The sequence below is a fragment of the Carettochelys insculpta genome, chromosome 9 (assembly GCF_033958435.1).
Source record: "Carettochelys insculpta isolate YL-2023 chromosome 9, ASM3395843v1, whole genome shotgun sequence".
NCBI classification, from domain to species: domain Eukaryota; kingdom Metazoa; phylum Chordata; order Testudines; family Carettochelyidae; genus Carettochelys; species Carettochelys insculpta.
In genome coordinates this window covers 2,784,019-2,810,453 of record NC_134145.1, presented here as the reverse complement: position 1 = coordinate 2,810,453, position 26,435 = coordinate 2,784,019, and the positions used below count along the sequence as shown (strand labels likewise).

General features: G+C 49.8%; 1 protein-coding gene across 1 annotated transcript in view; it reads right to left on the bottom strand.

Moving 5' to 3' along the window:
* RNF220 (ring finger protein 220) overlaps positions 1-25,452 on the bottom strand; it is a 322,120-nt gene extending 296,668 nt beyond the window's left edge. Inside the window, exons 1-2 of the mRNA XM_075002647.1 lie at positions 25,323-25,452; positions 18,780-19,519 (exon numbers count right to left, since the gene is read on the bottom strand). Coding sequence (XP_074858748.1) covers positions 18,780-19,404 — 625 coding nt within the window. The 5' untranslated portion in view covers positions 19,405-19,519; positions 25,323-25,452. The remainder of the gene's footprint in view (positions 1-18,779; positions 19,520-25,322) is intronic.
* Positions 25,453-26,435: the final 983 nt, after the last annotated feature.

Here is a 26,435-nt window from a genome sequence, read left to right as displayed (position 1 = left end):
ATGCAGAGGAAACACTGTATGCGCAGGCGGAGCTGCCTCTGCATGTAAGAGAGCTCCCTCTAGGTTAAACACGTGGCTATTTCAGAAGCTTGCTCAGGCTGGAGCCCGCATGGTGCCCGTTTGTAGAGTCTCAGGTAAAGGTTTGGTATCCAGGACGCCGGGAAGCACCCTTGAAAGTAGTGTGTGTCTTCTGCTTCACAAGTGCCTGTCTGCCCCACACGCTGTGCCACGCAGGACTGACTCACTCCCTCTGCTGCACACAGGAGCTGCCTGAGCGCTCAGACACAACCGCCAGTAGATTTACACGCAAGAGTCACCTGGCCGGTATCCACGTGCATGACTGGCTCTGCGGAACAGGTGGCATTTTACCAGAAGAGCCGCCTGGGATGAGAGCTTGGCCCTCTCTGTCCCCATCCCTCAGATCCGCCCTTGCACTCATGCAACCTAAGCCTCTGCCTACCAGAAGCTGGCAGGGGAATACAGGAGCGGCTCCTTCTGTTCCATCTGCCATCAGACTCAGGGTCCCGGGCCAGAGTGGCGGTGGGCTGACCCAGTCTGGCAGCTCTGGAGTTCCAAACCTACAGGCAGGTCGGCAGAGTCCAATGAGTTAACAGAATCACAGAAGGCAGGGGAGGGAAAGTCCATCCAGTGCAGGACTGTTCCCCCCCACCCCACACACATTCCCGGGAGCTTTGACAAAACTAGTCTGCAACACATCTGCCTCTTTCTGCTACTTGCTTCTCTCCGCTACTTCCTAGTTTATTTCCTTGTATTTTTCCCTTGCCTGGTATTCACTGATCAACATGCACCTCCCCATAGTCCGAACCGCAGGAGCTCCCCTTTACAGCGGCACTCAGCTGTCAGCTATGCTGGGTACCCTTACTCAGCTATACACTGTAACACCCACAACAAAACACAAACCATACTCACGATTGCATCAGCTGCTGCTATTCCCCCATGCAATACACATGAAGGGAGTTAATCCATAACCACCACAAAAAGTAACCATCAGTTACTCACAACTTTGCATTGTGCTCTTCAACTGAGAGCAACCCTAACACATCAAAGCCTTCCACAGTCAGCGGCCCCCAGACTGGGAGGTTGCTGGATATTTGAATAGTCTGGATAACAGAGAGTTAGGCCTAGCAACATATAACACTAAAGAAAAATAATATTAGACACTAAGAAACAAACAAAAATGTATGCAGAGTACTGTATTTACTAACATTAATATTGCACACTGTATTTGCTCTCATGCTTTTGGACAACCTTAACTAAAAGTTTACACGAAGCCCTCGAGTTACACAGGGGTTGCATTCCAGCAACCCCAGCGTAACTCAAATTTTTGCGCAAGTGGAGGTGAGATAGGAAGGAGGTTGTCGCCTGGTGCCCAACTCCCCTGGGCTTGCAGGACTGGGGAAACTGACCATCCCACCAGGGCTGGTCAGTTTTCTAGCTCCTAGAGTGGCGGGGACTGGGGAGCCAGGGGGCAGCCTGGCTCCAGTCTCCCTGTGACTTGAGGGACTGGGAAACTGATCAATGGCTGGTCAATTTCCTGGGTCCCTCAAGCAGAGGAGAAGGCAACCAAGTGCCAGCCTCATCTGGAGCTGCCGCTGGTGGCTGGGCTGGGAGCCCAGCTGCTTCCCAGCCAGGGGGCTGCAGAGCTCCCTGCCCCTCAGCCGGGGACCCTGCAACTGTCTGGGGTGGGGGATGAGCCAGAGCCAGGCCACAGGGGGTTTGAACCGGAGGCGCAGGGTAGGGGGGTGTTGAAGCAGGGCCACATGCAGGATTGAACTGGAGCCATGGGGGGCACGAACCAGAGCCACACATGGTGTGGTGAGCCAGAGCTAGGCCGCAGGGGGTTGAGCCAGAGCCACACGTGGGAGGGAGACGGGCCAGCGGGGGCGTGAACCAGTGTTGCGCAGGGCCAGGAGGGTTGAGCCAAGCCAGGGGAGTGGGATTTTGAGTTGCGCTTAACTCACACAAATGCATTTCGAGGGGCTGCTGTGCTTATGGTGAAAACGTCGGTTATTTGAGAGGCCGGATGATAGAACGCCGGTTAAGACAGAGTTTATTGTATATTAGGGTTTCAGAGCTGATACCTTCTCTGGTCTCCCTGAATCACTAGGTCTTGTTCATCTGTTATTACCACCCTGTGCATTGCATACGGATTTCTTTATTTGTAACGTGCTAATTGGTGTCCTACTGAAATTTCACTACAGACTCCTAGGAAGTGTCAGACTGGGTCCACCCACTGTCCCTCCAGCCTAGTATCCTATATCCAGCAGCAGCCAATGTTTGGGTTTGACATGAACTCAGCATGCAGCATCATTTACCAGCCGTCCTTTGGCACAGAACTGTGCCAGCCGTTCCTATACGCGTCTGGGTTTACACTGTGTCTTTAAACAGGAGGCTCCCAAGGGACTGTGTAAAGGCAGACAAGCACTGTCCGTTTTACAGATGGAGAAACCAGAGGCACAGGTGAGCGAAGGCAAATCAGTGGCAGGACAAAAGCAGGAGGCCTAGCTCGGAAGCCCAGCTCTAAGCATCAAGCCTCCCACCCTGCCAGGTCGCTCACCCTCCGGCAGGCCTCACAGGGACTACAAGCCCCAGGGAAGCTGCTCTCTGAAGAGAGATGAGGGAGCTCTGCAGGGTTCAAGGTCAGTTCTCGGTTGCTGTCCCCCAACCAGCAGGAGGGGTGTCCACCTTTCCGAATGAGTGTGCAGCATAACAAGGGGGAGAAGGCGGAGAGGGTGTAGCAGAGGGACGTGCAGTCCCTCTCACAGAGCAGAGACCAGGCAGCTGGGTGGAGCACATGGCTGAGCCAGGACTTCTCACATCTGGTGATGAGCTGCTAAACCCTCTTTTCTTACAGCCCTTCTGTTGGAAGCTAAGCACAGCCCGGCAGCTGGGCTGGGGTAGAAAGGTGAGCAGGGGTCACGGAGGGACTTGACGTTGGCTCCGGAGAAGCAGGAGAGAGCACCGCCTCCACGCGTGCTGCTGAGAAACAAGCCTCTTCCCTGCTGGTCTCCCCACGCGCTCCCCAGCATCGGGAGCGAAGTGCCCCTGCTGGCGCGCTCAGCCTGACCCGCACGCCTTGCCAGCCAGAACCCCACCCAGCAGGAGCAGAGGTTGGGACTATCGGCCATTCAGAGACTGTTGTCCAGTTCTGAGCGGATTTTCTGGGTACTGTGCTGTTTGCTGCCACCCTCTCCCTCTGAGTATCCCCAGCTCTGCTCCCCGCCACAACGCCGCCGACCCTCTCTCCTCTCCTCACACAGCTTCCCTTGCCAGTTAGCCTAGGGAATCCACCCGACTCCAATGCACCCTCGAGCAAACGCGGCTTTCACAGCCGTCGCACAGTTCACACGCCTTGGGGTTACGTCCCTTTCCCATGTGCCTACCCTGCTCAGACTGCCCACTCAGACTGAGGGCGAGACCCTCCTTTGCTCTGCGTGAGTTGGGTGCCTGGCTGTCCCACAAGCACCGCCCGAGGAAACAGGCTTAAGTACCTGGTTTCACACCCAGCATGGCAGAAGTGCCGGGGAGAAGATGGGCATGGATCGGCACAACCATTTCTTGAAGTGAAACTTTGCCTGGGAGCTTCCCACACAGGCCGCAAGCAGAGTCCAAACAGCTGCAGCAAACCAGATCTCCTCTGACTTCCACCTCCTGCATGAACTGCACATCTCACTTATGGACGCAAAGACCTCTCTCAGTTGTCACAGAGCCGAGGACCTATCGAACCTGTGCTCGACTTTGCATTGTTATGCTGGTCTGACGCCCAGACCCTCCGATCGGCAGCGCGGGAGGGGTGAGAAGCATTCCACACATGCTTTCAGCACCGAATCCTGAGCACAGTGGTTCCACGAGTGAAACGCCATAATCTTGCAGGGATCTGGCACTCCTCCAGTCGCTCAGAAGCGGTGCTGCGCGCTCCTCGACCCTGCCACCAGGAGGGAAAATAACATCTCAGCGCCCCGTGCTCTCGGACCAAGCAGCCCTCACCGGCAGTCCCTGTAAGGAGAGCGCTTGGGTGGCTGCCCAGGAGAGATTCAGATGATGCCCAGTTGAGAAGCAGGGTGCTCACAGCCAGCAGCAAGTGTTTCTATGGTGGTACACAACTGCTCAAGCCTCGGTGCACCTAAAATTTATTCCACACATGGACAGAAAGAAGGAGGGGGAACCCTAGTCCTGACCCGAGATGGCATCACCCCGTGACCACCCCAAACTTTTGCAGATTCACACCCGATGTGGCAACTTCGCCCTACAATACCTGGTGTGATGCCACCACCCATGGTCAGTCTAGCAGGTGCAAAGGTCCTCAGCAGACTACACATGTTTAATAAAAATGTTGACGGTTAACATGAGTATGGCAGGGGGCAGGTCTGAGTCCTCAGGAACTAGGGGTGGTTTGACTTGCTCAGATTCATTTACAAATATAACCACATCCAATTATCCTGCAAGCAGCAGCTGAGTATCTCTCAAATCTTCACAAAATCCTGCCTGCGTCTCCTGAGCAACTCAGAGAGGACCAGGGCACGGTAAGACTCATGGATGGGACAAACAGGACTGGCAGCAATTTCAACCTTTGGCTTCATCCCTCTCCAAGTCTCTGGGTCTGTTCAGCACAGGGATGACTCCTCTCACAACTGGATTTTGAGCATTTGTTGGCAGGTCAGAGGCAGGGGAAAGTCATTCCACTGAAGCTGTTAGTGAAAACGCTTAGCTCCAGCCAGGGCCCCCAACTCCACTTCAAATTATAATATTTTAAGTACCTGAAAATAAATATTTTCTCAGCTGTTGAGAATTAAGAAGTGGCTTCAGACTTGCCCAGAGTGGAACCCTGCAGAGAGAGAGGCCAGCCCCAGAAAGCCAGCTTCAGAGTGAGCCGTCCACAGACTCCCCAGCCCACCCACCCTCCCAGCACAGGCAGATTTGCACTCTTCTCCTCCCTCCAGAGCAGTCCTGAATCTAGGGGGCAGAGTAAATATTACACTTCTAGTCTCTACCTACAAACACACCCAGGAGTCCTGTTAGGCACCACAGGGCTCTTCACTGCTATTACGAATCTAGCTGGCCTTTTGCATCCCCAGTGCCTGCGCCACGCCGGGATCGTGAGAGCAATTGTGAACAATCTGTCACAGCTAAAACAAGCAGCTGTGGAACGACAATGTTTGCCTTTCAGTGGTCGTTATTAGGGTTCAGAGTTAACCTGCTGGTGTGTTTTTCACCCAGCGCTTGTAGCTGTTAGCTCACTCTGCACTGGGCAACGTTCAAGAGGCCTTCTTCACCCACAAAGGAACTAAGAATGGAATTTGGGGCCTTTTAATGTTAAAGTACAGATTCTAAAGAAACAGCAAGACCCCTAAACGCTAGTCCAGAGACCATAAGCAAGGCATGCAAGGCGCGGCCAAGGGGACTTGTGAGGGAGAGACTAGTGCCAATGAGCCACACCAGGAGAATCATCCCCCTGAGCAGGAAGTGTGATTAAATTTTTAGCCTTCTGAATGGGGCATGCAGCAACAGCACACACACAAAAGGGTCCTTCCCTCCCAGTGCTGTGGGAAGAATGTTAAAACGAAGAACTGAATCTAGAGGGGCAGCAGCAAATGAAAGCCACACGGACCTTTGCTCTCAGGGGCTCAGATGCTCCAGTGATGGGGGTGTAAATCTGAGGAAGTGGGTCTTACCCACCAAAGCTCATTATGCAATACATAATTTTTTTAGTCTTAAAGGTGCTACAGGACTGCTTGGTTTTTGTGAGGGTGAAATGGACAGAGAGAAGTCGGTCAGTCACGCTCCAGAAAAGGAAGAAAACACAAATAAAGTGGACAGCTCGGTTTTGCCAGCAAGCTTCTACTTGCCCATCAAAGAGTTAAATCCACCTCTCTTGCTCCTTTGGCTTGTAAATCAGCCCTCCTTGCTGAAGAGGACACACCGAAATGCCACGAGGCTGGGCTGTCAGGAAGGAAACCAGTGCGTCCAGCGCTTGGTTGCTCTAGAGACTTTTTTTATTATTATTATTTTACTTTACAGTTCAGGAAGGAAGCTGGAGGCTGCACTTCGACTCCAAGAATGTCGATTACTCATCCTTCCCTGCATTATTTCTTCTCTCTCTCACTGGTATTAACCTTACTCCACATTTTTCTGCGGTCCCTTTCCTCACTGCTCTTAGGCACTGTTCTCAACTGTTCATCCAGCTTCAAAAAGGGATTACTGTCAACTACTCTTTGAAGTAAATAGTAACAACAAGATCTGCTAAACAAGCCTCCCTCTCTCCCCCACACCTGGCCAACTCCAGCCTTTGCATAACTGTCAAGGTACTTCTGTGGCAAACGTTACCATAGTACGTGAACAGCTCCCAAACACGGATAAACTTCTCCTAAGCACCGTCATCCCTGCTGGCCAGGCGTGCACTGGGAGAGTAACTGACTTGCCCACACTGCCACAGAGAGGCGGTGGCACACGGAGGGAGCAAACCCCGATTCTCCAAGCAGAGGGACAATGCCTTACCTGCCCAGCCAGCCTTCCTGCCAGGAGTTCATGGGGCTGCCAGCCAAGTTAGCAGGAGGCGGGCTCGCTTACGCCGAGAATGCATTTGTCCTTCCCTGCTAATATCACTGCAATGGGCAGGTTAGAAACATGTAATAAAAATGCTGCTAATAATCATAAATTTCCTCCGATGGCCGCTCACAACCTGTGACATGCCCGGCATATGGAGGGTGGCAGCAAAGACAAATAAATAGTTAAGCAATCTTCTCCTACTAACCTGTTGGGATCGGGGGGGTGGGACAAGCCAACACCATGAGACTACCCGGGAATTTCCGCCGTCCCCCATGGATGCCTGTGCCCCCAGTCTGCACACGTCAATGGTTCCCAGCCCTCCCTTCATGCTGCTTCCCTCACCGCTGACAACCCAGCATTTCTGTGACTTCCAGCCCCCGCCACAGCCACGACCTGTCTCCGACCAAACTGGGGCAGGACCGACAGCAGGAGAGGCCCATGCACTCAGCAGCAGTTTGCAGCCCTTTGAGTGTCTTCAAACGAGGTGAGCAACTAAGCAGGACACAGTTCATGGCTCTGTCTTCTCTGCCGCGCAGTGTGAACTATGGCCTGATGCTACCACACTCATGTCAGATTTACACCAGGGTAACTCTAATGGCACCACCTGTGAGTGCGCTGTCAGAGCCACGCCCTGCAGCTCCCCACTCAGAAGCCGGTGCGGGGGGGGAAGAGCCCAGTTTAACATGTAGAGCTCACACCAAGGGAGAAGGCGCTGCTGTGCGTTAATACAGGCGCGAGCTGGACACATGTCCATCTGGCAGTACTGCCTACACACCTCCATCCTGCCCCACCCACCATTCCCTACTCCAGTCCTGGGCCCCTTACGCAGCGCCGCCGATCTAACTCTGAACTGCTCAGCTGCCCCTTAGCCCAGGCTGCCCCAGTACAAACAGAACTCTGCCAACACATATCGGTCTGGACTTGCAGCCCCCTGCTCTGTCCGTCCTGCCCCATCTGCCAAAGCCTTGATCTGCAGGGGCTGTCCGCGGATGTGCCAGCATAGCCACCAGAGCTCCCAGTAAGCGGAGCACTGTGCTGCCCAGGAGAGCTACAGGTGCTGCACAGCGGATCAGCAGATCGCCCACAGCTGGCGGCGTGTGTTTCTGCTGCTGGTGCACATCCACACATGGATGCAATAACATTTATTCTGCACAGGAATGGAAAAAACTGGAGGGAGCCCTGGTAGGCTCCCCGCTACACCCAGATCCGCCAGCTCTCCTCCGGGCTGTGCAACCTGCTACCCCTCTGCCGCTGCCGTCCCAACTCCTGAATGCACAGAGACGGTCAGATAGGCCATGGCTCCGAACCGCAGCCAGGATGATACCACCAGACACGATGCACTGCAGGGGCGGACCGCAAACGTCAAGCGAGAAAGGAGCAGCCCCGCCTGGTGGTACCTGGGCTGCTGGTTAATTTCCTACCATTATCAGCAGCACTCAGGGCCCTGTGCACTCATGCCCAGGGTGGAGACCATGCAGTGAATGGGGTGAGGGGCACAGCAGGTGCCGACGCTCCCTGTCTTTCCCAGGTGCCTCTCCCTGCTGCGACAACTCACCCCACCGGCACCGTTAGCCTGACCGGACGGCTGCAAAGCTACACAGGTCACTTGCTGACTGTGCCTGCATCTCCCCACCAAAGCAGCCTGACGAGCAGACGTGAAAGGGTTAAACGTGGCAGCCCACCCCATAGCTCAGCACAGTTCTGGTGAAGGGAAGGGCTCACAGGCAGGAACGTGAGCACCCAGGGAAGCTGAGCTCTCCCCGACAGAGCCTGCTGCCTCGCCGCTGCCCTGGGATCTTGGCCCCTTAGCAGCGTTACACAGGGGCAGAGCATCTTCCCCTGCACCCTCCCATCAGCAGGAGCGGAGAACATTCAGCACTGTGCAGGATCAGGCCCCTGCAGGCACAAGACAAGGCTGTCGAAGACTGCCCTGCACATGTATGCCTGGGGCGCATCTGTCACTCAGCCACGCCCTCGCCAGGAGGCCCGGGCAACAGGTGGTCTTTGATGTGGATGCTCCCTTCCTGAGGAGCCCACTTCCCAGCACACGCAGCGCCTTTTCCCAGCTAGGCCAGGGAACCAACAAGACTTCCACCCCACACTCAGCTGCCTGCCTCTGGAATCCCAACCTGGGCCCCAGCAAAAAGCATTTACCTGCTGCCCCACCAGCCTCCATGAAGAGAGTCCAGTGGGAGCAGAGCCAGGGAGACAGAGTGTCCTGGGTGAAACCAGGGGTGCAACAAGAAGAGGACTGTGGTTTTACCCTAGGCAGTTGGTGACAGGGGGCTCTTTGGGGGTGAAGGGGGTGTTTCAGCTCTGGGACTTGCCTCCCTGCTTCATTTCCCAGTGCCTGCGTTTGCTGAACGTAGGTCATGTGGCAAAGTCTCTCTCTCTTTCCGCGGATTTTATCATCCCGGGGGGATTGTCCTTCGGAAGACCTCACAATACGCCGCTCGTGGAATATTTGTGTTGCATACTGCTTGTTTGACAGTCCGTGCCCCAAAGACCTTGCCACATCAAAAGGCACAGAGAGGAGACATGACTTGCTGAAAGTGTCACACCCGTCATTAGAACCTGCTCTACTGACTTCCGATTCTGTGGTCCACCCCTGAGCCACCCCACCGTCAACCTAGGGCTCCGGTACAGCCCTCTACACACACCTGTAACGTTTAGAACGGAGGACAGAGGAATAATCTTGTTCCCAGACTCGGCTGACACCAGTGCTACTCTCCAAAGAGCCTCCTCATGGAAGGACTATCTCGTGGCTGCCAAAAGCAGACGATTCTGCAGGTCAGAAGATTTCATGTGCAAAGCAGCATCTGAGTTGTGGGTTTTAGTGATGGGTGAAATAAGAGCATCAAAATGGAGGTTCCTTTCCAAGGGGGATTGGTTTGGGGGAGAATGAGAGACAGAGGAGTTAAATTTTATGGATTAGAATCAAAATCATTCGGACTGAAAAGTCCAACGGACTGAAACGTATCTGCTCATTTCCCAAGCTTCCTGAGCAACTTCTGGTTCTATTTACAATGCCCGGTGCAGCTGGGAGTTGGACACTACGACGAGGCTTTGTCCCATAAGTGCACTGTTTGCCTACTAATTGATGTCCAATCACTTTTTGCTTAATTTCTCAAGAGAGAACCCTGAGGGCACACACTCATTCTGCAGCAGCCCTGCCCCACCTGTGAAATCATGAACTGAAGTAAAGGTAGAGTGTGTAACCGAAGCATACTGCTGGCCTGACCACTTTCCTTTCCAGAAGCGTAAATCAGGAACAACTCAGCAGCCAGCAGTTACACCAGCACATCTGCGTCTTTCCAAATCTGGAACATAGATTTTGGTCTCTGACAAGAACAAGTTCAGAAGGACCTATAATGCCACAAGCAGACGGACAAACTGAAAATCTCTTTTGCATCTGTGCAAAACCAGAGTATAAATTTTTATATTTTCCCTCCCAAAGAAAAGTTTTAGTGTCTTTATTTTCTCTCATAAAAATGAATATATACCATAAACTGAACAGGCACAATCAAGCCACAAGAATAAAGTGCATTTGTGCATTGAGAAGTTGGTAAGAAAGGAGATTTCCATTTCAAGTTTCCAGAAATACGTGAGAGAGGGTGTTGAAACAAAAGTGATCTTAATAGCGTCTTAAAATGCTAAAAAATATCATGATGCTGTCCCGAAACTTACAGTCTAAGAAGAGCCTCACCCTAATGAAAGAGGTGAGAAACATGGACCACAAGAGACACTCTCTTTTTTCTGCCGAGCTACCAGCGTTTAGAACACTGTATCTTTCTTTGTCCCACTTTATCTCGGCCTTACTTTTCTCCTTCCTGGTTGCTCAGGGCATTGGTGCAGCATAAAATGACTGTCACCCTGATCTTTGGAGAATGACTGGTTTACAAAACCACAATCAATGTTTTCAAGAGGAAAAACAAAAATGCCACCACCATACAAACAAGATGAGAGACGCAGATAGGACTTCAAGGACTAGATCTGCAAAGCCTTAAATATTTAGCCCTTCCTGACCTGGAAAATCTTACAGAAGCCAATGAGCCAGATTGTCCTCCTAAACCAGTTTTCACCTTTGTAAGCCAAATTGCTCTTAATGGCATCACTCCTGAATTACACCAGTGTTCGTAAATGGAGAACACCACCCAAAAGGTCAATCCCTCTGGGTACAGTCCTGCGGGATTGAGCCCCGAAGATTGCACGATTTGACCTATACAGCAGTAAAATACTTCACCACCCAGAACAGGGTGTTGGGAGAGGCAGGTAATCCAACTCATAACAGTAAATTACTCCTGGAAGGTTTACAGATCTCATGTTTATCTCCACAAACATGAGATACACATGTTTATGACATGTCAAGAGAGCTAAATGTACATAGAATGACAGATACATACAAAGGAGAGACAGACCAGACATGTAAATCCAGAAAAATATGTAGGTACACCCTTTCCAGGGGGAGCTTGCATAAGGATACACTCGCCCATTACAAGAACTGATGTCCCAATTAGAAAATATATTTTTAAAAAGAATTTAATTTCTTCTGCATGGCAGCAACATGCCCTCAAAAGTCCCCAAGTCTGCTGTTGTCTCTAAAGGAATAGCAAGTGGAAAATTTTGTAGGCTATCAAGCAAACAGACATGGCTGTTAGTGACATGAACTGCTGGATAAAATCTGTTACCATTTGCTTTCAGAGTCTGTTTTTGTTGATGCACAAGTGTTAAAAGAAAACTTTGTTCTCGCTGTATACTTACAGTCAGAAATCCTCCATAAAAATTGACTAATAATATACAGATGGGTATCATTTATTCTCTACACAGAAACTCAAACACACGCAGTGCTCTTTATGCAGATGAGGGTTAGGCAGATTTTAGATGGCAATTACAGACCTGAATCAAGTGTTATACAAGCATACACAGAATATGTTTTATTCCTACAGATATTAACCAAATAATGGTGAGAGGTGAATAATAAAATCTAGTATAAATCGTAAGTCTACCATTTTTCAGCATTCCTGAAAGACAAACAAAGCAGGAAAAAAAATAATTTTGCTGTTCTGATGTGATGTGTCCAAAAGACATAAACCTACCAACTACGGGGCACCAATCAGCTCAAATATGATTTCAGAAAATTTCCCTGGGAAAAATTTCAGAAACTCACAGATGTTAAATAAGGAGCAAGATCAGGTCCTTGGACTTCTGTTAGTCTTCATGTCTAAGAATTGCTTTTCTCTCAAGACTATTAATACCCCCAGAAATGCCCAGGACAATTTCTGAGACCAGTAGAGCTGAGAGAGAAAAAAAAATAATGAAGGCAAAAATATTTTTTTCCGGTCTTTGGCATGTGTGCGCATGCACACGCACACGCACACGCACACAGAAGAACTCTACTAATTCGTTGGGCTGTCTATGCACAACAAGTAGGAACCTCCACTGCTAATTCCTAAATTTTGCATGTTAGCAAATAAAATAATAGAAAAATGCGTTAACTATCAGGGATGCTAGCACATTAAGAACAAGCAGTCCTGTAACACCTTGAAGACTAATGAATTTATTTATTAGATAATGAGCTTTCGTGGGTAAAACTCACTTCCTAAATAAATAAATTTGTTAGTCTTTAAGGTGCTGTAAGACTGCTTGTTATTTGTGAAGCTAAGACTAACATGACAACCCCTCTGAGTCTAATAGCTCTTTATGTGTGCTTTGGCCATTGCCTTTACTAACTGAAGTTTAGTAGTAACAGATAATACTCCTACATGATATTCTAACCATACTATATTAAAAACAATACACAGTGCCTTTTGTCAGAGAATCTCAAAGCGTTGTACCAACTGCTGAGAGGTAGGTAGGTAGGTATTATCCCCATTTTATAGATGGGGAAAGTAAGGTTCTGAGACTTGCCCAAGATCACTGTAAGTCACTAAGTCTAGGAGAGCTGACATCCAATTTCAATGCCTTACCTACAAGATCAACCTCACTGGTACCTTGTATGCACAATTTTGTGAAAGCGGTTTCATTTTATTAATAAGACTTCAGCTCTATTCAGACTCTGATATAATCTCGGTTCAGAAGCAGGATTTGCCCCCCAGAGTTTTATGCTGTTTTGTTTTTCTGAAGAAAACTTTGGTTTGTCAATTATCCAGAGAGATTCAAAGTCTGCACTATAACTGTACAGTAAATACACATGCACATATACACACGGAGCAAGAGAGAATGATCAAAATGGACTGTATGCGTGCCCATTCCTGCAGATGTAGATAGATAAATATGTCATTTACATTTTGCACAGAGCTCGGAGAGCTGCTGTCATGAACTCTTTAGACTACATAAACCAGCCAGCAAAAGTCCAACAGGAAGACCAGTCACAAGAAATCGCTGGCCCGTCTGAGATCACAGGAAGGTTGGCCGGGTGGCAGAGGCCGGGTGGGGAAACATTTTGGAGGAGAAAACAGCCCCAGCCCTCCCACCCAAATGATCAATTAAAAGCCATCCTTCTGCCCAGAATCAGGCAAAGACGGCCAGTGATGGCTGCCAGTAAAACGGTCACTTGGATCGGTTCTGCATGACAATTGATGGCAAGGGAAAGACAGGGCAGGGGGGCTGGAGGAGGCAGCAGTGTCCGGTTTCTCACCATGGTGATTAGACATTCCAAGTGCGCGAGATAGCCCCGAATAACAGAAAGAGAAATATAAACCGGAGACCCACAGATCCAAGCCAGGCCAGATGGCCCTGCAGCCGGCAGGGGCTGCTCCCAGCCAGCCCTTCTCCACTTTAGCTGTTCAAACATTTCTTTATCCCAACAAGACAATTAAACCAAACAGCATGAAAAGGAGTCTCGGCAACAGTTTGCCGAGGGCAATGAAAGGTTGTTGCCGAATAAAACACAAAGAAGGGGATTGCTGTGCACTCCAGCAGCTCACGCATGGCCAGATTCTGACCTCCATCACCCCAGTGTAAAATCCGAAGTAACGCCAGTGAATTCACGGCATTTTCACTGGTGTAACAGAGAGAAAACGTGGCTGTCAGTGACTATATTTCCTCTCCTTCCACCCGTCCGCGGCACCTCCTGTCGCACTCTCCCTCCACATACCCAGTGGAAATGTAATTGTTCCATTTGTTTTATTTTATTATTTCATGAGCGGTGTTAAGCACTCAATCTCACCTGGTCATGGATGATTATTAACATCAGAGTGTCACTTCATGTTAGGCCCCTATTCTAACCTGCCTGGAAAGTGGTGATTATAGCAAGAACTGTGCTGCTCATTCAGTAGCAAATATTCCCCCTCGAATCCCCTGCTGTGCCATGGAATAATTCAAAAATGAGATGCCCTGCCACACACACCTTTACACAAAACTCACCAATTGGTGTAGGTCCTACTGTATAAATACAAACACAGCAATACAGATGCTGTAAGAGGGTAAACTGCATTTTGCTCTGGTGTGCTTATGTTTGAGACTTGTTCTAAAGGCCAAACTTGCTGCATTTTGAACATTTGCTCAAGAATGAAAACTCTTATCATGAAAACAATGTTTAGCACCTAAACAGAGATTTATATTTTTCATAGCGTTTTATAAATATCAGATCGTTAGTTTAAAAACCTAAAACTAGCATATAAAAAACATAAAATCCTAAAGTGGAATGAGAACCCCTCATCCTATTGCAAGGCACAACCCTAATTGCTGCGGGGGGGAACAGGACCTTGACATATTCACAGTGTCCCAGTAAAAAAAAAATTTTTATTTATTTTACATGTAGTAGTTAAAATTATTTTAATATATACCATCCCTAATTTTGATGAAAGTCACTGGAGAGAAGCAAAGGTCTCAAAGTATTGACAAATTAGCTAATTAATTCTGAGTACAACTTCAGGAGCAAGGTATCACCATGGGCGAGATGTCAAAACTGAGACAAAAGTGACATGACTGGCCAAGGAGGAAAAAACAAGCCAGCGGCAGATATAGAATTAAAATAAGCCTGGTCTCCTGACTCAAGTTCTTTAACGTCAGACCAGTCTTCTGCACAACGTACCAAAGAAAACACACGAGACAGAATCAGTGAGTGGTCACCGGGAAACTGCTTTGCCACTGTGGTCTTGAAATGTGGACTGTGCAGAGTCTGGAAGCATCTTAAGGCGGAGAAAGTCATTTGTGGGGAGCCTCTACAGGAAGGGAGGACGAAGCAGAAGAGCACTGCATCTCCCTGGGCTCAGAGATCTCTGCCAAGCAATCCAGGCCCCAGCATGGTGATTGCCTGCCAGTTTGCTCTGTGGGAGGGCGGGGTGACGCCGTGGTGACTGTGTGCAAGGAGCAATCAGGATAATTTTTAATGCGAAATCAGAAAATAAAACAGGGGATCATTTTCACAGGTAGTTACAGATGTCTACCCCACAGGAGAACACAGCGCCGTATGCGACGCACAGCACATTACCTACACTAATGAAGATTCATTTATTTTAAAAGCCCCACGAAATGCGTTTGCCAACGTCTGTAACACACGCTGTACAAGAAGCACCTAAACTGTTCTATAGATGTCATTATGTTTCCCAGTGAGCATCTAAACAGAACGGCCTGTCCAAACCATGTGTATAAACAAACAGCAACACCTCCTCCCTGGATGGAGTGTGCTTTTATATGTGCTTCTAATGACATGCACGGCCTCTTTCGGCATCCCGAGAGCAGCATCCTACAGTCACAGGCAACTTGCCCAAAACCAAAACACTCTAACAGATTTACAAAATGACCATTAACACAAACACGCTCTGCACGTCTTGATCACTCATTAGCAGCCTGACTCACAGCGCCAACATACACACAGCATTTGAAAGCAACATCCTGACTTAAAAATCAAACAGTGGCTCTCTCTGCAAAATATGTGATCTCTCCTAGCCTATGCACAGGCATCAAGGGGCCAGATCCTGATTGCAGTGGTATAATTAGAATGAGAATGTGGTCCCAAGAGTGCCTGTGTGTACACACACACACACACACACACACACACACAAAGTATCTCTCTCTGAATACAGCCACAGCTGTGCATAGAATGGGTTCCATCTCTGCTCGTCTACATTTATGGCTTGCCGTACTTTCTGACATATAAACCATTTTTGGGGCATTTAAAACTCTGTGCACTGGATTCCCATTTTTTTAAGGGAAAATTCATCAGAAAATCATCTCTAAATTTGGAGCAGTACAAGGAAATGTAAAAACTATTTCAAAATGTTTGCTTGTGCGGGTACCCAGGACGTACGTAGTGCAGTGAAGTGATTTGCCCATCGCATGGTCTAATCCCCTTCAGAGTTTTGAAAGATACAACCAAATAAGTGAATCCTGCAATTCTGAAAAGCCTCTATTGAGTATATAAAGACTTGGCTATTCTGATGGAGCTTCATTACAGTCTCCTATACACTTTGGCCTAGAAGCTCAGCCACAGAACCATGTCCCTGTAACAGAGTCTACACTACGGGTAAAAGAATCCTTCTTTCCCAAATGGTTATGAATCATTGTTCACATAAGAAGCCGAAGAAACTTCCTAAGGGTCAATGATGAGAAATTTTAAAGGCCCTGAAATATATTTTTTACATACAAGCACAAATAACCCTGCAAATATGTATGCACATCTCAGTGCGTGACAGGTTCTGTGGCACTGCCAGTCAGCTGTGTCATCCCTCATGTTTTTCCTTTTTAAGAACTGCCATAAAACGATAATTAAGATACATTTTTAAAACTCCAACCCCACAGTAAATAAACCCACAGTGTGAATGCATGTAAAATTCAGACATCCATAGAAAACACGCTGTTTGGTGCAACATCTAAATGCACTGAGAAGAAGAGAAGGTCAAATATATCTTATGTTGTCCTGGTACTTATTTTATAACTTTAAGGTTAATTAAGCATGAATGGATGTTGAGCTAATATCTATCTAAAACGTATGCCAAAGCAATCCATGCTAGCAATTGCATCTAAAACCTGAGATGATATTAAAACAAATTTTAAAATCTGAAACAGTTAAAATTAATGAGGGCATTAGAAACAAAAATAAAACCAGTTTCTCTCTCATCTTTTAGTCAGAACTCTCCCCCCCTGCTTGCGATGCCTGCATTCATTTTGGTCTAGCGCAAAGGCTGATTATTTTAACCAATTTCCATTTCTCTTTTAAGCAAAGGAGGGTGGGGAGGGGGGAGTTCATATGTTAACAACTTTGCAAGTTGCTTCCAAAATTTGTGATTCTCCCCCTCTTGTTATAATGCCCCTATCTAATCGTTCTCGAGGGCTGGATGGAAGCCAGTGAATTCCATTCATAGCCTTGCTCCTGTACGAAGCATGTATGTATTTTTCAGAGGTTCAGCACCCCCGACGTCATGGTGAAGACAAGATTTATCCCTTCTACACAGGACCATGTGAATGCGTTTGTGGGTCTTGTCCACTGCTGAGCTACATGTGGTCTAATACATTTAACAGATTTACTCCTTTATATCGGCTATCTGAAAGGGTTTTGCTAGCAAGATTCACAGCAAATGACGCGCTTTAAATTCATTTAGCTAGCGGTCCTGTTCTTCCGCTGTTATCTCTCAAAGTATTCATTTGAGTAAGCTTCATTTCCACAACCAGGTGATATTGATAAGGGGGAAAGATCCATAAAATATCAACATGGATTATCTTTGCGCCTTGTGACTCTACATTCCCATTCCAAAAAAAAAAGGTTAATGAAAGCTCCACCCCTGCCCACACACTTTTCCCCACAAGAGCTGTGCTTACACGTTAACAACACTGATGAGAGGACAGGAAAGCAGCTCTCATGCACGCAAAGCGACATAAAGAGTGGTGGAGAGAGATCCCATTTGTGCTTGCGAGAAGCATAAGGCTGCTGTCTTCGGCAGGAATCATCCCGCACTTGCAAACGCTGACATAAAAGACAGACTTACAGCATATTTCCAAACCAAAGAGCAATGGATTTACAAGGCAGGTTGATTTTATGATGACTTTTATTGAAAAAGCGTGCTGGGTTTAGGCAGATACCTTTTAGCGCTGTAAGTTAGCACAGTGGCTAATTCAAGGAGACAGCCTGAGGAAGCAGTGCCGACAGGGGAGAGAGAGAGACACAATGTCTCTATTACTCTCTTCGGCATCATAAAGGCAAGAAGAAAAATCATATCTGAAGGGGAGCGGGAAAGCTGGGCTGCAGTTTTCTTTGAAAAAAAAAATTAAGAGAAGAAAATCCACGAGAATGTACAAAGGGGCCCAGGTAAAAACAAACCCATTCTGGCATCTGAACTAAGCTCTGATGTTTAAAAGAGATCACGCCAGTTAAATGTTGTCACATCTCACTGCTCTGAAGTAGGACAATGCAGCCCCTCTTCCCCTGAGACAGCCCCCCCAAAAGTGGCACCTGCCCTGACTGAGTCAGCTTTCCATGTGAGGAGGGGACAGCTCTCCTGCCTCCCACCAGCAGAGACACTGCGAGGGAGAAGGCGACTGAAGAATGGGGGGAGCTCTTACAGTCGCGCACATGAGACAGGTTTGCTTCAGTTCAGTTGCAGGTCGGTGAAGGAGCAGACCTCCTTTCAATGGTCATGCGAAGGGGGTTCCCAAGAAAATACACAACCTATTTTGGGGGGTCACCTCTTGAGCCCTAGGAACATAATCAGCTTGGTATCTCCAGAAGAGACCTGGGATGCCCAAGTTGGGCGAAATGCGGCCTAAGGGAGCTTTGCCCTGTTCTGGGGAGCACAGCCAGAAGGCGGGCATCCTCGGCAGCAAAACTGAGCACGTGAGGAGGAGGAGGAAAAAAGAAAATACTGAAGAGACCTGTGTGTAGAGTTTTAACTGACAAGCTCCCTGAAAAACTTCTAGCTGTCTATTACAGACGCCCCCTTCCAATGTACACGCACCCCCACATACGTATATCTGCCAGCCTAGTGGCACAGACACCTTTCCGTGTTTAACTGCCCCAGTTGCAAGCAGAGAGCAGAGTCTCTACTGCAGGTGCAGTGGAAAATATGTTTCCTTCCAATACACCTTACCATGAAATCCATCAATGTCCACTTAAGGAAAACAAGGCACCATTTTATCATTGAACTCAGCGCAAAGGAAAGAAGACGGAACCCATTCCTTCAGCAGGAACCACAGCGCGACCGAACGACGCACCTGTTGAGTGCGTCAACAAGGCAGAGCGCAGCAAAGCCGAGAAGGGTAACAGAGGTACTTACATCTGTCATTTCGGTCTTCGGGACTGGACGAGGTCTCCCGGTCAGAAATGAGACCGGAGACCGCAAAGATCTTTTTCCCTGTGTCATCGACTTTGAGGGAGCCCGGGGAGCTGGACGGGAGCTGGGTTCCAAACTCATACTCCTTGCCATCAGCATCCGAGAAGCGCAGGTGAGGTGAGTCAGTGTCATGGCAGTTTTTCAGGCGTTTGGCTGGCGTAAAGGCTGACTGGTAGCTCTCCCTGTCTTCAGTGGAGGCAAACGGACGGAAAGCACCAACGCCGCTGTGGTTCAACATGCTTATTGGCGTGCAGTCCAGGTTGGGGGGTGCAAACTGGGGGTGGAGGTGTAGCAAGGATGGGGGAAAGTCACGGTTTGCGAATGCCCCTGGCACCCCACCTTGTCGGTGATACATGGAGGCAAAAGTGTATGAGCCATTGGTAAAGGGGATGTGCACATCCTTATCCACTGATACCGGGACTCCAAATGGTCTTGGTTGTTGGCAGGGGATGGAAGCGTCCCGGCTGGCTTCCGCCGTGGAGGCGAGAACCATCAGGGCCGGAGATGCCAGCGGGTTGGGAAGATAGGAGGAGTTTTCCATTTTGAAGGCTGCCCGGTGTAAGTCCATCGGCGTCTCTTTCCTCAGCAGGATCACAAGGGGAATGGTCTTCCCTGGAAGGAAGGTCAAGCGATGCCTGGTTCTAGAACAGGTTGATCACTGGGGCCTCATCGCCAGCCTGGCGCTGCAGAGAAACAGAAAGGAAGAGAAAACACAAAGGGTGAGGTTTCTGCACTTGCTTCTCCATGGAGGAGGAAGCCAGCATGCATCAGAACCAATAGGCCAACAACAGACCCATCTTCTCACTCACAAAAATCAATAGACATCTTTGCAACACAAGTGAAGGCAACTCTGGTCCACTCCACAAGACAGAGGGAAAAAGCCTACCCAACACATTAGGATGAAAGGTCTATTTGCAAGAGAAACACCCCCACAACAACCGTCTAGGTGTGGTCTAAAATTAAGAGACCATTCCCTCCCCCACCAAGTGGTCATTACAAGGTAATATTTATAAAACATATATTACCAAGTGTATGTAATTACACGCACAGAAATATTTATACAGTTGTTTATACTGCCTACGATGAGCACAAAACGTGTGTAATATATGTGTTTTTCCCCCACACATTACGTACGCGTCAGTACATGCACATCTGGAGGTATGCATGTTACATATTCATATAATCCACACACAGCATGTACACGCTTTCTCTTTTTCTTTCTTTTTTCAAGGAGGAGAGACCCCATCAATAAAATGCCTGGCGTCTCTGACAATATTTAAAATCATAATGGGTGCCTCTGCCATGTGATCTCCACAAACGTCTGCCTTTCAGGTCAGGGATGGCGGAGAACGGACCTGTAATTTTAGTTCCTAATGCACTAGCTCTTAAGTAGATTTGTAAACCACTCTCTATGTACCATTAACATTTAGAGGAAAATGTTAACAAAATTTCTGGCATGCATTTTGCTGAGCCTCCCAGATCAGCCAGATCCATTTGCTGAGCCACAAAGCCCTTGGACAGGAGGCAGAAAAATCTTTTTTTCCGCATCTCTCTGAGTTTGTCGTTTTTTTCATGGTTTAGTCTGGTATTTCTTTCCCAATCACCCTAATGCCTTCTTTTTTAAGCTTCCACTACCTACCAGTCAGTCCCCAAGCCCTGTCTTAAAACATAAGAACTACAACTTTGAAACAATATACTAGCCTGCTGGAGCTCAAAGGGCTAAGAAAATCATATAATAATAAAAAGCTGTTACAAATTGTCTCTCTTAAATCCTGGGGGTCAAACATCTCAAATAAAACTTACTGAAAGTCTCTTCCTAATGGAGTACCTTTTGTATTCCATGAATGAGAGCGCCTAGGTTAACAAACTGTATGAAATTCAGACTGTGCTTTTAATGTAGTCAGTGATAACATTTCCTTTCTCCCATCCTGCCTCCAAATGCTTCAGTGACTGTTATTAATTGTAAAGATGAGTGGACATCATCTCTCGACTTCCTCATTTGGCACCCTTCCTTACAGACATCATTGCTAAATTACCAGATTATGTATCTCGCATTAACAGATTTGCTCTCTTCCAAAATTTAAATAACTTTCCTGTCAAGTTCTAGCCATGCAGAGGGAGAGAGATGCCAGAGGCAGCCCGTTAAAGCAAAGAACGGCTGGACACACTTGTCCTGCTGCTTTCAGGAAAGCTGGTTTACACACACATGAACACACACACACAAAACTGCATCCTCTAGTGAATTTTGGGTTACTGTTTTTATTTCCAAGATGACATAAAATAAGTTTAACAAGCACATATGAACAAATGACCACGGGCGCACATATAAACAATAATTAATATGCAAGTCGGGCTAAGAAATCGTTGGAAAATATGATTGCCAAAAAAATAAAAAGAGCACCATTGCTGCCCCCACCCTACGCCCGCCTGGCCTCTTTTTCTGTTTTTACTTGTTCCACCAGCTCACTACGTTAAATGTATTGCATAAATTAGTATTCCGGCCACAACACTTGACACTCCTATAGGATACTCTGAATCACTCCGGCCGCCTTATTCGTTTGCAAACTTCATTATGCCAGGAATAAATCAACGCATTACAATATCTCACCCGGCCAAATTTAATTTTTTTAAACTCCTACTTCCTTCTTCGCTCTGTCTCTCTCTCGCTCTCTCTCCCTCCCCACCTCGCCCCCATTAGCAACATGTACAGATGAGACTGCGGCGGACCAGTCATTATGAAAATCTATAGTTAATACACTCCCAATGTCAAAATGTCAGGGGTTTAAATACAGAACCCAAAATAAGAAAACTAACTGACCTTCTTAATTAAAAAATTATGGATTGTAGGATAATCAGGTTGATGGACCATTTCAGTGACTGTAAGGGAGTGGGCACGAGGCAAAGTAAGTAACTGTTACTTTTCTCCCTCTATGCTGATTTTTTTTAATTTAGCACCCCGTGCAAATCCAGATTAAAATAACTCCAGCTATTGATCCGAGCAGTGGAATTGACATTAATTTTAGTTCACTTCTCACTTTGCAAAGGGATCAATGGGAAGTAATAACAGCTGACATCCCCACTGAAAGGAGGAAAAAAGACAGGCTGGAGACAGAAATCGAAAAGCAACCAAATAAATCAGCAGCTACTTTTCCACGGCATCGGACAAACTCCAAACAGATTGCAAAAGCCTTTGTTGAATTAACTAAACAAGGAGTGGAGGGAACTGTGGGGTAGAGAGCTCAATCCATGAAGCCACATAAACTGTCTACCAGGAATCGAGGTGAAAAGGACAGACCCAAAAAAATTACGTTTTTTTAAAAATGACTCCTCCAAAGAATTTTTAAGATACCTTGTTTAAAGTGCATATAAATTACCAGCATATTAGATATTATTAACTGCAAAATTAAATATACCAAAAGCAAGACAAATTTAATCAACAGCCTTAATTTTGATTCATAAAGAAACCCCACTTCGTATCAACAATCTATCGGTGATCTCTAGCTGTAGTTTGATTCCTCTGTTTATGAAAGATTGTAACACTAGTTTCAATTTGGCACAACGAAAAACAAAAGTAAAATAATCTAAGACGGGCTGGATTTAGACGGCATATCTAACATGGTGTGAGTAAAGAAAACAGGGCTGTTATAAGCATAAAAACCTTTCTGCTAATCAGCCTGGACGGGAAAAATAAAAAAACGTGCATATCTTCAGGCGTTAAGAGTTTCAACCAACAAATCACTTCTCTGCTATCAATTAAAATAAATACAACACACCACATTGCTTATTACAACAGGTTGCATTTTTGTGGTCTCTCAACCATTTCCAAACACCAGAAATTAAAATAAAGAGACAAATTAACATTTTTCTCCTTCCAGGAAAATAATTATTTTTTTTTTTAAAAAAAAAGTAACACGCTATTTTAAAAGAGTAGAAACATTAGCAAAAACAGAGAGGAAATTGGGACAGATTTTTTTTAAATAACATACATTTACAATAAAGTTTTCCCCCATAAATGTCAAGTAAGAATTTATAAATATGTCCTGTGTAGAAAAGCCAAAGATTATAAAACAAAATAATGCCAGCTGTTTGGGGATTTAAGTGCTCAAATGGATTATATATTTGAACTAAACTGGATTTCCATAAAAAAATAAAACAAATGCAAGCCAGAAAGCCAACACAGCAGAGATCTCATCAGTGGATTAAGATACAAAGGAAAAACAGTTCATTTTCTAAAATGTACAAAATATGCCAATTGCAGGAGCTGGCTGGTATGAAAAGCGGCTTAGAACAAAAAATCTGAGGGCCATGTCCCGCTGAGCAGAGGCAGCGCATTCAGCTGGAAATGGGAAAGGGACGGTGGGATTTTAAGGCACTGGGGACCTCGCCTTCGATCGGCTGCCTCTGTGCAGACGGACTCAGCCTCGTCTCTCGCTGCTAGAGAAGATGCTGTCTCTGATTTGGTTTTGCTGCAAACTTCTTGCGAAAATCTACCCCGCTCGCAGCGCGGTGGGCGGGCTGCACAGGAGCCCAGCGGGCGCTGGAAGAGGAAGGGGGTTTCAAAACCAAACCCAACCGAGCAGCAGCCCTGGCCCTCCGCCGCCGCACCCCCGCGCCCCGCCGATGTTTCGCACTGCAATGGAAAAGCCGGGCGAGCTCTCGCCTGTCTGCGGCGCGTAAGGCGCTCGGAGCGGCGCACCCGCGGGGGCTCCGGGGACCAGACACGAGCCGGGTGAGTGCCGCGGGGCGCCCTCGGCTCCGACCTGCAGCTACCTGGGGCTCCTCTCCTCTCCTCTCCCGGCCGGGCCCCGCCGCGGCGCACGGGCAGCAGGGTTTGGTCGCTGGTTCTCCGCCTGCCCCGCGCGGAACGCGGCTCTGCCTGTCGCTAGTCGCCGCAGAGTTCCAATTTGCATCCTCGGCAAAGTACCCCCGTCCCCGCGCGCCTCCCGGGCGAGCTCCGAACCCCGCAACCCGCGCGCCTCCCGGGCTAGGTCCGAACCCCGCAACCTCCCGGGCGAGCTCCGAACCCCGCAACCCGCGCGCGTCCCGGGCTAGGTCCGAACCCCGCAACCCGCGCGCGTCCCGGGCTAGGTCCGAACCCCGCAGCGTCCCGGGCGAGCTCCGAACCCCGCAACCCGCGCGCGTCCCGGGCTAGGTCCGAACCCCGCAGCGTCCCGGGCTAGGTCCGAACCCCGCAACCCGCGCGCGTCCCGCGCTAGCTCCGAACCCCGCAACCTCCCGCGCTAGCTGCGAACCCCGCAGCGTCCCGCGCTAGCTCCGAACCCCGCAACCTCCCGGGCTAGCTCCGAACCCCGCAACCTCCCGGGCTAGCTCCGAACCCCGCAACCTCCCGGGCTAGCTCCAAACCCCGCAACCTCCCGGGCGCGTCCCGCGCTAACTACGAACCCCGCAGCGTCCCGGGCTAGCTCCGAACCCCGCAACCCGCGCGCGTCCCGCGCTAGCTCCGAACCCCGCAACCCGGGCGTCCGTGTCCGCCTCCTGCTGCGAAGTAAACAGGTGTGTGTCCGGCCCGCCGGCCCCTCGGGGCGCGACTCTGCGGGGCGTTCCCCGCCGAGGTCCTTCGGGCCGGGAGGGCCTTGCCGCCGAGCCCAGCACGGACAGGCCGGCGACCTCCGCCTTCGCTCCCCTTTCTTCCGCCGGGCTCGCCCCCGTCCGCACCCGCTCACCCGGGCGGGCGCAGCGAGCTCGGGGAGGAGGGAGACGGGGCTTTCCCCGGCGCTTTTCGGGGCGGGGGCCGCTCTCCCGGGCCGCTGACGGGGGGCCGGGGCACCTCGGCACCGGCAGGGCAGGGGGCCGCTCCCAGCGCTGGGGCTGGGGCCGGGGCCGGGCAGGCGGCTTGGGGCGCGCGGGGAGAATTATTCCGCGCCCCCAAACGCGGGCGGCTCGGCTCGGCCCGGCCCGGCCCGCAGAAAGTTCTCCCCCGCGCGGCGCGCTTGGCTGGCCAGAGGGGCTGCGGCCCGGCTGCGCCCGGTCCTGCCTGTTCGGCCCCCGGCCCGGCCCTCGGCGGGGCTGGCGCCTCGGAGAAAGTTTGTTGGCGGCCGCGGAGGGGCCGCGGGGGGGGGGGGGGGGGATTAGGCCGGTGCGGAACCGAACCCGGCCCGTTCGCAAACCCCGTGTCCCGGCACCTGAGTCCCCCGGGCCCCGCAGCTCTCGGGCGGCAGAAGGACCAGGCGGCCGGGGGGGGGAGGCGGGGGGGCTCTCGATTCGGACTCGAGCCCGTTATCACTAGGACCCGCCGCCCCGGCGGGAGGAAGCCGGGCTCGGCGCCCGCCCCGGCAGCGGAGATCAAACTTGCCCGCAAAGTTTGGCTCTGCCGAGCGCCCGGCTCCGCTGGGAAACCCGGAGGCACCGGCCGAGCGCCCCGGCGCGCAGTCGCCCCAGCCCGGGGGAGAGGCGCTCCTGGGGAGTCAGCCCCGGTTCCTGGCCGGCCCCCGCGCCCCCCGCCCCGCGGAGACCGCCCGCACTCACCGTGGAAATTCCTGGCGGGGCGGCTGGACTTTCGCAGGCTCAGGGAAGCCGGGGCAGAGTGCGGCGCATGGGAAGTGCTGGGCGTGTTTGCAGCCTGGCTTGGCTCGGCTCGGCTCGGCTAGAACAGACCGAGAGACTCAGTGGGTGCGAGAGAAGGAGCAGTGCTGCCTCTCAGTGCCGGCTCTAATCAGTGAATGAACCTCCACGCTCCCAGGGACCGGAGCCGCACACACACACACACAGCCCGCCTGAGCACGGAATACATTAGGGCACTAAGGGAGTATGGGAAATGGAGTCCACCACCGGGCCCTGCCCGCCTGGGCGGCCCGGGGGCCCTGCTAACCGTCACAGGGATTTGCCTTCTGGCTCGGGGCTGGCTGCTGGCCTGAAGGCTGGTTGCATGTCATTGCCAATGTCCCCCAGGAGCTCGTTTAGTTCTTGGGACAGAGGAGATTTAATAGTTCTGCCCCGCCTCTTGTGCATTCCCCTCACCCTGGGTCCCTGCCCTGGGGCCTTAGGTCCTGCGTACCGCCTTCTGCAGAACACCATTCTGCTCTGTATTGACAGAACAGCTCTGACTCTGAAGGCTTCTAGCGTGTCTTGCAAATTAAGGTCCAGTCTCACAAACAACCTGTGCTCAGACCAACTCTGCAGCCATCCCAAACTCAGCATAAAAACCCTGTAGGCCACACACCTCACTATCCTGTACCCCTTCCTCCTGCATAACAGCAGGCCAGTGCTTTTCAGCTTACAGGCGTTTCGGTGGCACTCAATGCCAGTGCCACCTGACCACTTCAGAAACATTAACTAATTTAACCTCACAACACCAGGGGGAGGTAGGGGAGTGTTAAAAAACATGAGTCACGTAAGGAAAGATAGGCAGAAAGAGCACTTGTGACATGCCCAAGCTCATACAATAAATCAGTGGCAGGAGCCCCAGAAAGCAAATGTAACTACCCACAGGCAGACTGGCGCTCAGCTAAGGCTGCAGAGGAGACCCATTCTTTTTCTGTGTGTAAGTGGTATAGGTCTCACTACATAGGACAGTGGACCATGCTGCTAGGTGTGTGCGTCACACAAAGTCAGGTCTTCCGACTCTCAGTTGTTTCTCTT